At 41.1% G+C, this 13954-nt stretch overlaps 1 protein-coding gene across 2 annotated transcripts in view; it reads left to right on the forward strand.

Moving 5' to 3' along the window:
* TNFAIP8 (TNF alpha induced protein 8) overlaps positions 1-13954 on the forward strand; it is a 78492-nt gene that overhangs the window by 50135 nt on the left and 14403 nt on the right. Inside the window, exon 1 of one of the 2 annotated variants that reach the window (XM_024194443.3) lies at positions 291-343. The exons of the other annotated variant lie outside the window; for it this stretch is intronic. Coding sequence (XP_024050211.1) covers positions 313-343 — 31 coding nt within the window. The 5' untranslated portion in view covers positions 291-312. Of the gene's footprint in view, positions 1-290; positions 344-13954 lie in introns of those variants that run through there. 2 annotated transcript variants of the gene reach the window in all.

A 13954-nucleotide genomic window follows, 5' to 3' on the forward strand; every position in this document is an offset into this window, starting at 1 on the left:
AAAACTCCACCCTTTCTGAAGACTGAAAGACATGAGGGGTGGGGTGGGGTGGGGTATGGATGGAGTAAAATGCATAAACTGCAACTAACTGCTGGGAAATGAGTTTCTGCAAGGTGCTGCTTTCCAGACAGTTGCTTGTGTGCAGTTCAGAAAGGGGCGGAATCCTTTGCACATAGCTGAGTGCTGATTTGTTGAATTCACAGAATTTTTCCCCTCATAATCCCACCCACCCTTTTTTTTGAGACGTTGACTTGCTGCTTCTCAAAGAGCACGTCAGCTGTAATCTGGCCTCCAGTGGGTTACACTGACACCATGAGCTCAGAAGCTGATGAATCCAAGGAAGGTATGATTTTAACTTTTTCAAAGGCCTTCATTTAAAAATATAGTGCAGTTAGTGTCTTCTTCAGGGCTGCTTTTGGCAGCCACAACAGAAAATGAATAAGCGTTTTGCTCATTTTAGCATTGAACCATTCATAAGGGAGGGGAAAAATATTTTGGCAGAATCATCTAAAGACTGCTTTTTAGATTTTACTGGAATCAAAACAACCACAGTCTTGATTCCAAAGATGTCTGCTTATTTGTGCAAGGGTGATCTAAGAGTACACAAAGTACTGGTAAATGAAAGAAACAATATATAGTAAAAGGCTTTTGAAATTGGAAATGCTGTATATTTGTTATAAAAGAGGAAGCTGTGTAGGGGAGAAGTGAAAGATCATTAATTTGGGAATGAGCTTGCTGCTGCTGACTTCCTTTCCAGTATAAGTGCATACTTTTTTGGTGGGTGTGTGTGTTAAACTAAGAGGAGTGTGCCTGGAACTAATGTTGCCAAAGCAAAGGGTTTCATTTACTCCTTGTAGCATGAACGTGTGGAAGAGCTGGAAACATTTCAACAAAAACACAATTATTCTCCCATGTTGATTTTTAGGGGGGTTTGTTTTGTGCAAGTTGCAGAGGAGGGTGGTGGAGAGGGGGAGTAATTTCCTGAAACTCGGTATGTATACAAAAGAGCATTTGTACAGAAGGGAGAAAGTCAAGACTGGGATAAAAAACTGGCTTTCTCTGAAAAGAATTTGATTTCATGATCTTCAGAAGTAGTCTCTGTGGAGACTCCAAACAGAAAGAGCGAAACAGTTTGACTCTCACAAACCTGGTTAGCAACAAGGAAACCCAAGTGTTTCCCATTTGGTAACAAAACAATCAGAAAGCTCTTCAAAATATTTCAGAAGGCTCCCCATCCCACCTTTCTCTATCCCTCGCCACCACTTGAATGTTAAAATTACTGTAGGCCTAGACTTACTCTTTACATGATGTGAAAGTCAAGGATAGTTAGCTGATCTTCAGAAAAATAGGACTGGATCGAATGAAATTTAATGATACAGATGACAACATAATCTATGTATTTAATGACTATGCATGATCTTTGGCATTCTTGTAGTACTCAGAAATTACACACATGCTCTCCCTCCCTTTCTCCCCAAATGAACAAATACCCTAAAAAGCACACACTTTTTTTGCCAATACAGTATTCAAGAAATTATTGTAGAATTGAAATACTTTCCTGTAGCAACTGTTGTGGGGGAAAAAGAGAGAATGTACATTCCTATGGCAACATGCACATTCCACCCCATTTGTACAGTAGGAGAGCAAGTAGCATGCACGCCATGGCATGAAATGTTCTCTGGTTTACACACAGGAAACGTCAGACAGTTTATAAAGTGCACTTTATTTCAAAAGTAAATTCATTTTTTTAAGGCAAAGCTCTTATATCCTTCTGTCTGATTTAGATTCTTAAAATTCTCTGGGAAGATGACTTTGGTTTTTATACAGATTGTTTAATTTCTCTTGACATAATGTGAGGTGCCAAGGTCTTCATGGTGACAAAGATAAGGGGTTGGTTTCTGAAGAGAAGAGATTACTTTGAATCAGTTGCTTTAATAAAACACTGGATTTTTGTTTTGCTTTGACCTGAATAAGTGTTCAATGGAAAACCGAAGCAGTGACAAACTGTAGAAAGAGCAGGTGTGAGTATCCGTATGCAGAGATTATTTTTTTTTAAATTTATCGATCACTGAAAACTCCACAAATAAATTAGTTTTATATTGCTGATAGTATTGTACAGAAATGATTTGTGCTGCATGAGATTTTTGTGTGTGTGATGTCTTGTGTCTTGAGATGAGAATACAGTAACACTGCTTTTAGTTGTCATGACCTACAAATAAGGGTAAGGGAGAAAATGACTAGATAAAGGCTAGATTCAGTCAACAAAATTATAAATTGAGTGAGTCTGCAGCTATGTTAGACCGCCATATCTGATCCAATTTAACATTGCCAGGTAGCTCCTTGGCCCCAGGCACCACACTGAAGGCATGTCTATGCTGTAGTGCAAGGTGTGACTGTGGCATGTGTAGACTTATCCAAGCTAGCATTGATCTAGGTAGTTTGAATAACAATAGTCGTGAAGCTGCTGCAGCACAGGCTGCACAACCCCACCCAGGCCCCTGGATCTGTACAGGAGGGGCTAGCCCATGCCGCTCCAGCTTCACCGCTGCTGTTCAAGCTAGCTAGATCAAAGCTGCAGTCAACACACAGTCACACTTCTGATTGCAGTGTAGACGTACCCTAACACTGAAAACCTAATCAAAACTCCAACGATGCAGAATCCTAGAACTGGAAGGCAAGACTACGTATTATCTAGACCATCCCTTACTGGTGTTTGTCTAACCTGTTCTTAAAAATCTACAATGACTGAGATTCCACAGTCTCCCTAGGGAATTTATTCCCATACTTAATTACCCTGACAGTTAGTAAGTTTTTGCTAATGTCCAACCTAAACCTCCCTTGCTACAATTTAAGCCCATTGCTTCTTATCCTATCCTTAGAGGTTAGAGAACAAATTTTCACCCTCCTCCTTGTAACAACCTTTTATGTACTTGAAAACTGTTGTCATGTCCCATCCCAGTCTTCTCTTCTCCAAACTAAACAAACCCGTTTTTTTTCAATCTTCCCTCATAAATCATGTTTTCTAGACATTTTAGTCATTTTTGTTGCCCTTCTCTGGACTTTCTCCAATTTGTCCACATCTTTCTTGAAATGTGGCGCCCAGAACTGGACATATCACTCCACTTGAGGCCTAATCCGGGGTGGCCAAACTTACTGGCCCTCCGAGCCGCATACAACAATCTTCAGAAGTTTGAGAGCCGGAGCACAGCAGCTGGGGTTTGGGGCTTCAGCCCCACTCCTGCTGAAGTCCCGAGACCCTCCTCCCCACTTGACAGAAGCTCGTACCCCACCACTTCACTGCAAGGTAGAGGTCCTGAGCTCTACCCCTCCCCCCCCAGTCTGGTAGACAGAGAATGGGGGACATAGGGGCATGCGAATCACAGTTTGACCACCATCAATGCGGAGTAGAGTGGAAGAATTACTTCTCATGTCTTGCTTACAACACTCCTAATACATTCCGAAATGTTTGCTTTTTTTGCAACTGTGTTACACTGTTGACTCATATTTAGCTTGTGATCCACTATGACTCCCAGATCCCTTTCCACAGTATCCTACCTAGCTAAGCAGTCATTTCCCATTTTGTATGTGTGCAACTGATTGTTCCTTCCTAAGTGGAGTTCTTTGCATTTGTCCTTATTGAATTTCATCCTATTTATTTCAGACCATTTCTCCAATTTGTCCAGATCATTTTGAATTTTAATCCTTATCCTCCAGAGCACTTGCAACTCCTCCCAGCTTGGTATCATCCGCAAACTTTATAGGTATACTCTCTATGCCATTATCTAAAATCATTGATGATGATATTGAACAGAACAGGACCCCACTTGATATGCCCTTCCAGCTTGACTGTGAATCACTGATTACTCTCTGGGAATGGTTTTCAACCAGTTATGCACCCACCTAAAAGAAGTTCCATCTAAGTCAGTGGTTCTCAACCAGGGGTACGCCTACCCTGGGGGTACGCAGAGGTCTTCCAGGGGATGCATCAACTCATCTCGATATTTGCCTAGTTTTACAACATGCTATGTAAAAAGCACTAGCTAAGTCAGTATAAACTAAAATTTCATACAGACGATGACTTGTTTATACTGCTCTATATACTATACACTGAAATGTAAGTACAGTATTTCTATTCCAATTGATTTATTTTATAATTGTATGGTTAAAATGAGAAAGTAAGCAATTTTTCAGTAATAGTGTGCTATGACACTTTTGTATTTTTATGTCTAATTTTGTAAGCAAGTAGTTTTTAAGTGAGGTGTAACTTGGGGTACACAAGACAAATCAGACTCCTGAAAGGGGTACAGCAGTCTAGAAAGGTTGAGAGCCACTGATCTAGGTTGTATTTCCCTAGTTTATTTGTAACAAGGTCATGAGAGACCGTATTAAAGCCTTACTAAAGTCAAGATATACCACATCTACTACTTCCCCCATCCACAAGCCTTGTTACCCGTAAAAAACAAAAAAGCTATTACGTTGGTTTGACATGATTTGTTCTTGAGAAAACCATGCTGTTTCTTATCACCTTATCTTCTAGGTGCTTACAAATTAATTGCTTAATTAATTGCTTAATAATGTATTTATGTATCAGTGTATTTATGGCAGAATTCTAGCATTTGAATTCTGTTGGATAGCTGACCAAGTAAATTCTTGTTTTATTAAAAACAGTGAAAATGCTTTCTGTGTAAGCTTGACAAATTCAAACTGGAAATAAGATGCAGTTTTTTAACAGTCTGGTAAATTAATCATTAATTCTGCGTAGCAAAAATTAATCTAACAAATACATTATTGTCTTTGGGCATGAGTTTGATCTAATTTGTGTCCATGTCAATCAGGAGTAAGAGAGAGACTCCCTCCTTCTTGTATATTGTACTAGTTCTAGAGTAAATTGAGGATTTGGGTTATGCAGTAACTCTTGTGTGGCTTTGCAGCTTCTGTCCTTGATCACTGTTTACTACATGGTCCAGAGGAGAATTATTAAAGGGAAACAGTGAACTTTCTGTTCAATTATGCCAAAACATGCTGTGTTGTTAATGTTGCTAAGTAACAGTTCAACAAATACCTGTATATTGATCTTTAAGCCAAGGTGTCATTACTTTCTGGTCTATACTAACATTGGCCGTGGCTACACTGGCGCTGTACAGCGCTGCAACTTGCTGCGCTCAGGGGTGTGAAAACGCCCCCCCACCCGAGCGTAGCGAGTGCAGCGCTGTAAAGCACCAGTGTAATCAGCGCCTGCAGTGCTGCACGCTCGCTTGCAGCGCTGCAAGCTATTCCCCTCGGAGAGGTGGAGTACTTGCAGCGAGCTCTCGCAGCGCTTCACAGCGCTGCTGTGGCAGCACTGTGAATTCTCAAGTGTAGCCAAGGCCATTGTTTCATACATTTTTCCATTAGTGTATTTACCTTTTTAGAGTCTAACTCTGATATTAAAAAAACCCACAAACATCTATATATAGATACCTTTGTACAGGCCAAAACATGCAGCATGGTAAAATTAAGAAAAAAAAAATCCTGTAATGTACTACTACTTCTGGTCTACTCGTGTCCTATTTTAGGCACACAGAGCAACAACAAAAGCTGTAAGTGCTATAAAAATTGCACTGGTTTAGGTTCTGACTTCATTGCTTGCAGTGACCTGAGGCTAAATGCTTTTAGTGCAGTAAAATTAAAAAGGAGATAACACGGTATAAGTTGTCACAGTATAAATTATTCTTGCATATCTCTCTCCTAGGATAAAATATTAATATGTGTAAAACTTTGGAATACTGTAGCTGAGACATTCATTCTACAGGTTTTCTGTTGTATATTTACCAAATACATAATCTTGTTTTCTAATAGAACTTTCAACTCCAAACATAACATGAGAGAAACTCTGCTGCCCCTAAAGTACAATGGAATGATATTTGCTATGAAAGATTTTGAAATGCACCACATCATCCGCTGTTTAGTAGAATGCACAAGTAACATCACTTAAAACCAGAGTATCTACTGTATCTTTATTACAGTCCGTTCTAAGTTCTGCAGTTCGTCGGCTTGAAATCTGTGCATTCCTGAAAAACATTGAGAGCTTTGAGTAGCCATGCTAGCATTTTTAAAATGTAAATGAGATTATGGAGGAATGAACTCACATGTTTTATTCCTTTTAGGACTCAGGACAAGCAAAATTAGTTGCTCTATGTAGAGGTTGTGAGGCCCCATAGTACTCCCTACTTTGAAAGGTAAATACTCACCCCCTCTAGTGATTATGGATCATATTTTGACATTTTGCAACTACCTTTTTCCTAGTCAGGCAGATGAGCTCTTGTGAATAGTCAGGGAGTCCCCCAGCATCCCAATACTGGAGTGGAATGTTCTCTATTTGACCAATGTTATCAACTGGGAAAGCATTTTTAAGGAGCTGCTATTAGGCTCTCGAAGTTTGTTCCATCCCAAGCATCCAACACTAAGGACAATCTAGGGTGTATCTGCAGAAGATTCTTCCTGTTGCTACCTCCCATACTGGCCTTTGTGATGGAACCCTTTACTGCTGGACTCTTCATCAAAGTGAGGAAGGACATTCATAGTATACAAGTGATGGAAGTAGAAGCTTCCTTAGTATTTGAGCAATTAGGTATAGAGCTGAATGAAGGACAATAATTCTGTTTCCCAGCAACTTTTAAGGTTTCAAAATTTGTTTTCATTCTTCATTTGAGTGAAAACAAAACCCTTCTAACATTTTAGCAAAAATGGAATTGTGCCAAAATATCCATTTTTTGGAATGACATGTGAGTATTTCAAGGCGATTGTGGATGCTGGTGTAGGTAACATGGTGATTAGGGCACAGGCCTGAGGAGTCAGAAGACCCAGGTTCCAGGCCTGGTCTACACTAGGGGGAGGGAATCGATCTAAGTTACACAACTTTTGCTACATGAATAACGTAGCTAAAGTCGACGTACTTAGATCTACTTACCGCGGTGTCTTCACTGCTGTAAGTCGATGGCTGATGTTCTCCCGTCGACTCTGTTTAAGCTCCTCGTTCTGGTGGAGTACCAGAGTCGACAGGAGAGCGCTGTTTTTTCACACCCCTGAGCAAAGAAGGTTTCAGTGCTGTAAGTGGCAGTGTAGACAAGGCCTCAGACTCCTTGACTAAAGACTGGGTGTTGCACAGATAACTCTCCCTACTTCAGACTGCAGAGGAGAAGGATGATGACATGGTGTGGGTTTTATTACTTGGATATCACTTGCGTCATGCCATATGTTTATATGGTTTTTACACAAACAGATAGCTGCAGTCCTGCCCTGAAGATGCTACAGTCCAAGCTACATAGGACACACTGAAGGCAAGAGGTGGGGCACTAGTTCAAGAAAGGGAAGGTTGTGGAAAGGGAGCTAGAAGATAGGAAAGAAGTGGGTATGAAGGAGATGGGAGCGGTCATTAATAAGGGGCTTTCGTAGGCCAATAAAAGAGGCCCAAGGGGAACATGATAGTAGTTGTAAAAGAGTGTGAAGGGAGGAAAGAGCACAGTAATGTGGAAGGTGCTCTGGGGAAGTTGGAGGAAATAAGATGAGAGATTTAGATAAGGCAAAATTATTACTGTCTTGAAGATGAGTTGAAGGAGCATAAACCTGATGTGGTAAAATGCCCGAAATCAGTGAAGGGATTTGAGCGGAATGATGTAACCAGAGAACATGGCATGATTCAGGTGGTAGTACTAATTTAACTCCCATAGGCCTTTTTCATCTCCTTGAGATGATATTTTCTCCTGAGAATCAAGGCTACAAAACCACACGAGGCTGGGAATTCACTTTCCCAAGTAGTTCTGTATCTCAGTCCAGAGAAGCAAAGAAAGAATGACTGTTTTTATTTATATTTGTCCTTATCTTGTCTTCTGCCCTGGGAGAACTTTTTCCATTAACACACTGGATGTGACAGAGCTTGTATATCTGATTTTCCAGGAGTTAGCTATTCTGGAAAGCAAAGGATAATGCTGTGTTGAATCAGGGATCTTAGCCATATACCATTCCTGTGAAATACTATAGAGCCATTTTCATCTACAGAGCTCTTTGCAAGCGCTAGTCTTCATGCCACCCCTTATTTAGTTAGGTAAGATCCTTGTATAGTTGAAGTAAATGAAGCAGAGGTCAAATGAATTGTCTGAGGTCACAGAGAGAGCATTGCAAAGACAGGTGACTGTAGCCTTTGGTTTCACTAGGTTGACAGAATGATTAGAACTCTAATCAGCAACTAAGTTACTATTATTGGCGTAGATTTACCACTGCATCAGTTCAACTTTACATTAGTATAATTTCAGATTTGAATCAATTTACATTGTTGTAAATGTGGATTAACACAAGGTGAACCAGGCTCAATGATTGTAACTTGCACTAACTGATTCTCTTTTGAATAAAAGTGAAGAATCTTTTATGCCCAGTTTTCAAACTCCAAACAAGAATTAGTGTTCACCCACATGTACTTGAAAATGCCGGGGTGTATGTGTAAGGCAAATTATCATACATCTTTCAGTCTCATGCATCCTTTCTGCCTATACCATTCCATAGTCCTGTAATTTGTTGTGATTCTGAAATCATGTTTTGGGATTGACAATCAGGAGATATACCTATATCTATCTTATAGAACTGGAAGGGACCTTGAAAGGTCATCAAGTCTGGTCCCCTGCCTTCACTAGCAGGACCAAGTACTGTCCCTGACTTTTTTTTTTTTTTTTTTTTTTTTTTGCGCCCCAGATCCCTAAATGGCCTCCTCAAGGATTGAACTCACAACCCTGGGTTTAGTAGGCCAATGCTCAAACCACTGAGTCAAGCAAACTCTCCATCCTCCTGCCACATCATCGTGTTGACACTTTTTACCTTTAGCCTGTATTATTTGTCACACTTTTAGTGTATACCTATTGTTTTAAATCAAAATGCTTTTTAAACAACAAAAGAGGAACATTTGTATAATAAAAGTAGCTTTTTAACTTTGGATGCAAAGGATGTGCTTGCAGACACCTATATTTGTGTTCACAAATCGGCATTTTTGTGTCTACGGGCTCATTTGTGCACTCAAATGTGTGGTTTGGTGGGCACCAAAGGGGGGCATGCATGGCTTTTTGTGAGTTAATCCATTCTGCCCTGTTTTATGCACTACCCTACACCACTGAAGTCTGTGGGGAGCGCAGAATGCAAATCAGGACAGAAGATGACATATTGTGCCCATGTTTCACAATCTGCTCCTCACGGTCTGACTTCAATCCACACGACAAAACAACTTATAATTGAGGTTGAAACCTTTTGGGCTCAGTCCTCCCCCAAAAAGAAGTGACAGAACTCTGTAATTAATTATGAGCAGGATCCAACCCCTTAACTCACTGTACTGTACCTAGGGTGACCAGACGTCCCGATTTTATCGGGACTGTCCCGATATTTGCTTGTTTGTCCCGCGTCCCGACTGATCTTCGGTCGGGACACTGGACAAACAAGCAATTTTGGCCTCCGCTCCGGCTCACAGGCAGAGCCCGGAGAGGCTCTCACCCCCTTCTTCCCCCATTGGATCCCTCCCCAAAGCCCCACCCTGACCCCGCCCCCAGCCCCGCCCCCTCACTGCCCCATTGGATCCCTCCCCAAATCCCTGCCCTGGCCCCGCCTCTTCCCCAACCGCGTGGCATTCCTTCTCCCTCCCAGGCTTGCACACAGGCCATGGCCGGGAGCGCAGCGCGGAGGCTGCTCCAGCCCTGCAGCCCCCGGGGCAGTGCGGTGGGTCCGGGGGCAGCACGGAGCGGGCAGGGGGTGGAGACACGCGTGGGAAGGACAAGCTCCTGCCGGGAGGTGCCGGGCCGGGCCCGGCTGCCTGGTTCGCCCCCTGCCTGGGTGGGTCCCCGAGATCCCCGCGGCCGGAGAGGGGCTGCCCGGGGCTGCGGGGGTGAGTGTCCCAGGCGGGGTGGAGCGGAGCAGCCTCTGCCGCGGGGCCAATGCGACAGAGCCCGGGAGCTGCAGGAGGGCCCGGAGCGTGGCTTGGCTGCACAGCTCGGAGCCCAGGCTGGGCCCGGGAGCGAGGGGATGGGGGAGCTGGGGGTGTATTGGGGGTTGGAGCCGAGAGTTGGGTGGAGACGGGGCTGTGCCACTGCTGCCGGGGGGTGGGGTGGGGGGCGCTCCGGGTATTGCACCACATGTGAAACTATACATTGCTAACTGCTTGGATGTTGGCCCATGCATAGCAACATGAGCTATGGATGATACTACAGTATTTTGATTTATGTGAAGCTTTCCGTTTAGGGCAACACTTTATATCAGTGGCTTAGTTTTTCTTTATTCTTCTTACTACTATTTTGTTTTATTTACGGGATTGCTCACTGTGCCCTATGCCCTTTTTCAAACCCTCAAAGATGGTGTCTGCTCTCAGCCTGCTCACAATCTAAGCAGATAAAAACAATGGCCTCATAAAATGCATGACTATTGTGTGAGGCCTGGATGGAGCAAAGTATGTAGAAGGTAAGACTGGGGAGCTAACAATCAGATAAGGTTATGATGCAAAGGCCTGTGTAAGTCTTTTAATCAGAGTGTCAATACTGTTTTGTCACATTCACTTATGTACTGTAGTGATGTTTGTCATTGTTTCTTTTCCACTGCTATAACCACAAAAAACCCAGAACCTTTAAATCAATATAGTAATAAATAATTTTAAAAAGACATATTCCAAGTTTAATCTCAAATTTAATTTTTACCATCCACGTATACATTCTTTGAAAAAGAAGGTGATTACTGTAGTGAATGGCATGTCATGGATTATGGAAGTAAATAGATATAAAGTTCCATCCATTAAATGTAAGTTTATAGTTGTGTTGTAATATGAGAAAATTAAGTTGTTTTTGTATACGGCTCTTTATTAAGCGGCTTTCTTTCTTCTCTTAGCCTACATCAGTCACAGAGGGAGAAATGTGAAGTTTAAACTTTTATGAAATAGGTTATATTTAAGTCTAGATTCTTTTTCCAAGACACATTGTTCTTTTGTTCATCTTTGCTGTTTTATGGATGACGGAACTGAGACTAATCGTTTCACAAAGCCAGTCATCTACAAAACTATAGTAGCAGTTGTTGCCATGTATGGCTGTATATAAAATTTCAGTGTTTGATATGACTGTTTTCCATTTGTAAAAATAGAAGGAAAGTTTTTACATCAACTCAAATGACATGTGTCAGAGTTGTATTTTAATCAAATCTTTTAATGCGGAAGATTTAGACCTATTTCTCTTTTACTTATGCAAATTGTTGGGCTTTTTTAAAGAGGGGACAGCTTTGGGGTTTCTATAACTTTCTGTGATGGAAACATTTTAACACTGTCTGTTGGATGGAGTAAACTGTGTGATGATAAATGATGCATATGTGACTGCGAGCAAGATGCCCGAGGTCCCAGTAGAATAAACATGAATTGTTGATTGGCAAACCGCTCTTAGGATCACAATCAATTAGACACAATATGATTTTGTATATTTGAGTAGTATCTCTTCTGCTAGACACTATTTTACGTAGGATATCTCTCTGCCAGGTTTGTTTGGTTTTTTTGGGGTGGGGTGGGTTAATTTATATGGTTTGATTAGTCTACGGGGATATTTCTGATGTAGTGCTGGGCCTAGAAAGTGTAGAACCCCTGGTACAGTAAAGGAACTCAAAATTTGTCTTGAATGTAGGTTTAAACTAAAATTGTGTTACAACAAGCAATCAATATTATGAGCAGTCGCAAGACATAATTTATTGCACTTGTGGCATTTAGGCATTGATCAATCTGCTGTAATTTTGTTTACCACTTAATGAAATGTTATAGAGAAAGAGGATGGTAATACCTCATGGTGAAGGTAAAGCAAACTATTAATGCATAGGCACTGCAAAAATGTCATTTCACTAATTTAAGTTTTAGATCAATAGGGTTTTTTTTGTTTTTGTTTTGTTTTGTTTTTTTTCATCAGGGGAGGACTTATCCTTCTCCAGTGTTCAAGTGTTTTCTTCCAAGTCACCTTTTCGCATCATAACCCCTAGGATCACAAGCTGCCGCAACCATCCTTGATTAAAGGCTGTATGGGACTCCCTTCATACTGCTACATGCTTGCCATATGTATTACTATGGAACAATGCAAAGCACAAGGGCTAGACATTTGACCTCTGCAGTGCTCACCATCCGTACCAGCCTATGTAATGAGAGTTAATCTCTCAGGCATCAGCAGAAAGTACTTAACCATAGGGCAGGTCCAAATTTTAAATAGTAAACACATTTGCTAAGCTTACAATTTAAATAGGATATTTTAGTGCTATTACTATTGAATAAAGATTCTGTAATAATACTGCTTTTTGACTATAACATAAAAGATATTCAACCACAATATCTAATTTCACAGAAGCATGAATCTGAAAATATTAAGAGCCTAATTTTCCTTTTACCTAAGTTTCTAACTTTTGTTAGATCTCTCATTTATGCTAGTGTAAATTAGGAGTAGCAAAATCAAACCCTAAGGAAGTAAAATACAGTGTTAAAAAAACAACAGAGGAAGTCACTAGTTTGACAGTCTTAACAGCCATTAGGACTGAGAAAATTCAACTTTGATTCTGAGTAGGTTAAAATGAAACATTTAAAACAGTGTTGTTTAAAAAATTACAATATTTAAAATGTTTTGGTCAATTAAACAGCTGTTTTGACTATTGGCTTTGAATCAAAGGGCTAAGGGATAAGACAAGCAGCAATGCAGAGGGTGAGTGAGATGGGAGAGGTGGACTGTGCAGTAGGGTATGTTTTTGTATTGACAGATGGGAGTCAGGGAATTGAGGAGAGGAAATGGTTGCAGTCACTGAATAGATGATTGGGAATTTGGACTAATTTCTTGGCAGTTGCAATGCAGGGGACAAGACAGACCACACACTGAGCAAGGCATGGTGACTACAGCTTGAATGCTTTACGAAATAGGTATGGGGCTTTTTGAAGGAGGAGGAGAATGAAGGAAGTGAGGTTGGTACAGTAATAGAGAAACAAACTCTTGCAATTGTACAGTGTGACATGGAGGAAGTCACAGAACCAAGAAGGCAACTGAGGGAAAATAAAATTAGACATTTTCAAATTTGCCTTAAGATCAAATGTTCTGGTTAATTTAGCAGCTGTTTTCTAGTCTCACAATCTTGTTGTCATTTGTTAACTCCTCTTTCCCGCTTTCCTTACATCCAGTTATTTGTCAGATCCTGCTGCAGCTATCTCTACATCATTTCCAAAATATCTCCCTTCTCCTTTCTGATTTCCAATTTACTAGTCCGTTCTTGTAATAGATTATTGCAGCCACCTTCTCTCTGTTGTGCCTCATGTCATCTTTGTCCCCACTATCTCCAGTCAGTTCAAATTTCAGCTGTCAGTTGATTTATATTATTGCCACATGGGGCTTGTATCTGATAGCCTTTGGCCTTTCCCTTGCCTCCAACTTATTTTCTGTATCGAGTGCAAGTTTCTCCTTCACACTGCATGTCTCCATCTCTGTCCAAGACTCCTGAACTCTCTTGCTCCTTATGCTCTGCCCAACCTTGTCTCTTGTCACCGCCTTTGACTCCTGTCCCCATACTTAGTTCCCTTTTGTGCATACGCCACGACTACCTTCCTATTAATATATAACAAGACCTCTCCTCCTTAAATATTCTTTAAATAACTGTTCGATCAAGCATTCTAGCTGTAATGGCCAAACTCCACTTGGAGTATGTTCTATCTTGTCCTGTCCTGTTTGCTTGTTTCTTATGCCCTTCGGTGACAGTGGTGACCTATTATAGTTTGGTATGCATTTATGAGGCTGCATAAATGATTACAGAATCTGGATTGCATTCTGTTTGTTCTACAGAAATGACTGATACACATTTTTATCTTACCAAACATCTTTGTAGTGTCAGTGTGGACTGTGGCATACTTGTGTGCTCCTGGCAAACGCAGATCTGCACATGCAGATATAGGTGCAGA

Source organism: Terrapene carolina, unplaced genomic scaffold (genome assembly GCF_002925995.2).
Source record: "Terrapene carolina triunguis isolate 2854851 unplaced genomic scaffold, T_m_triunguis-2.0 Scaffold69, whole genome shotgun sequence".
Lineage (NCBI taxonomy): Eukaryota > Metazoa > Chordata > Testudines > Emydidae > Terrapene > Terrapene triunguis.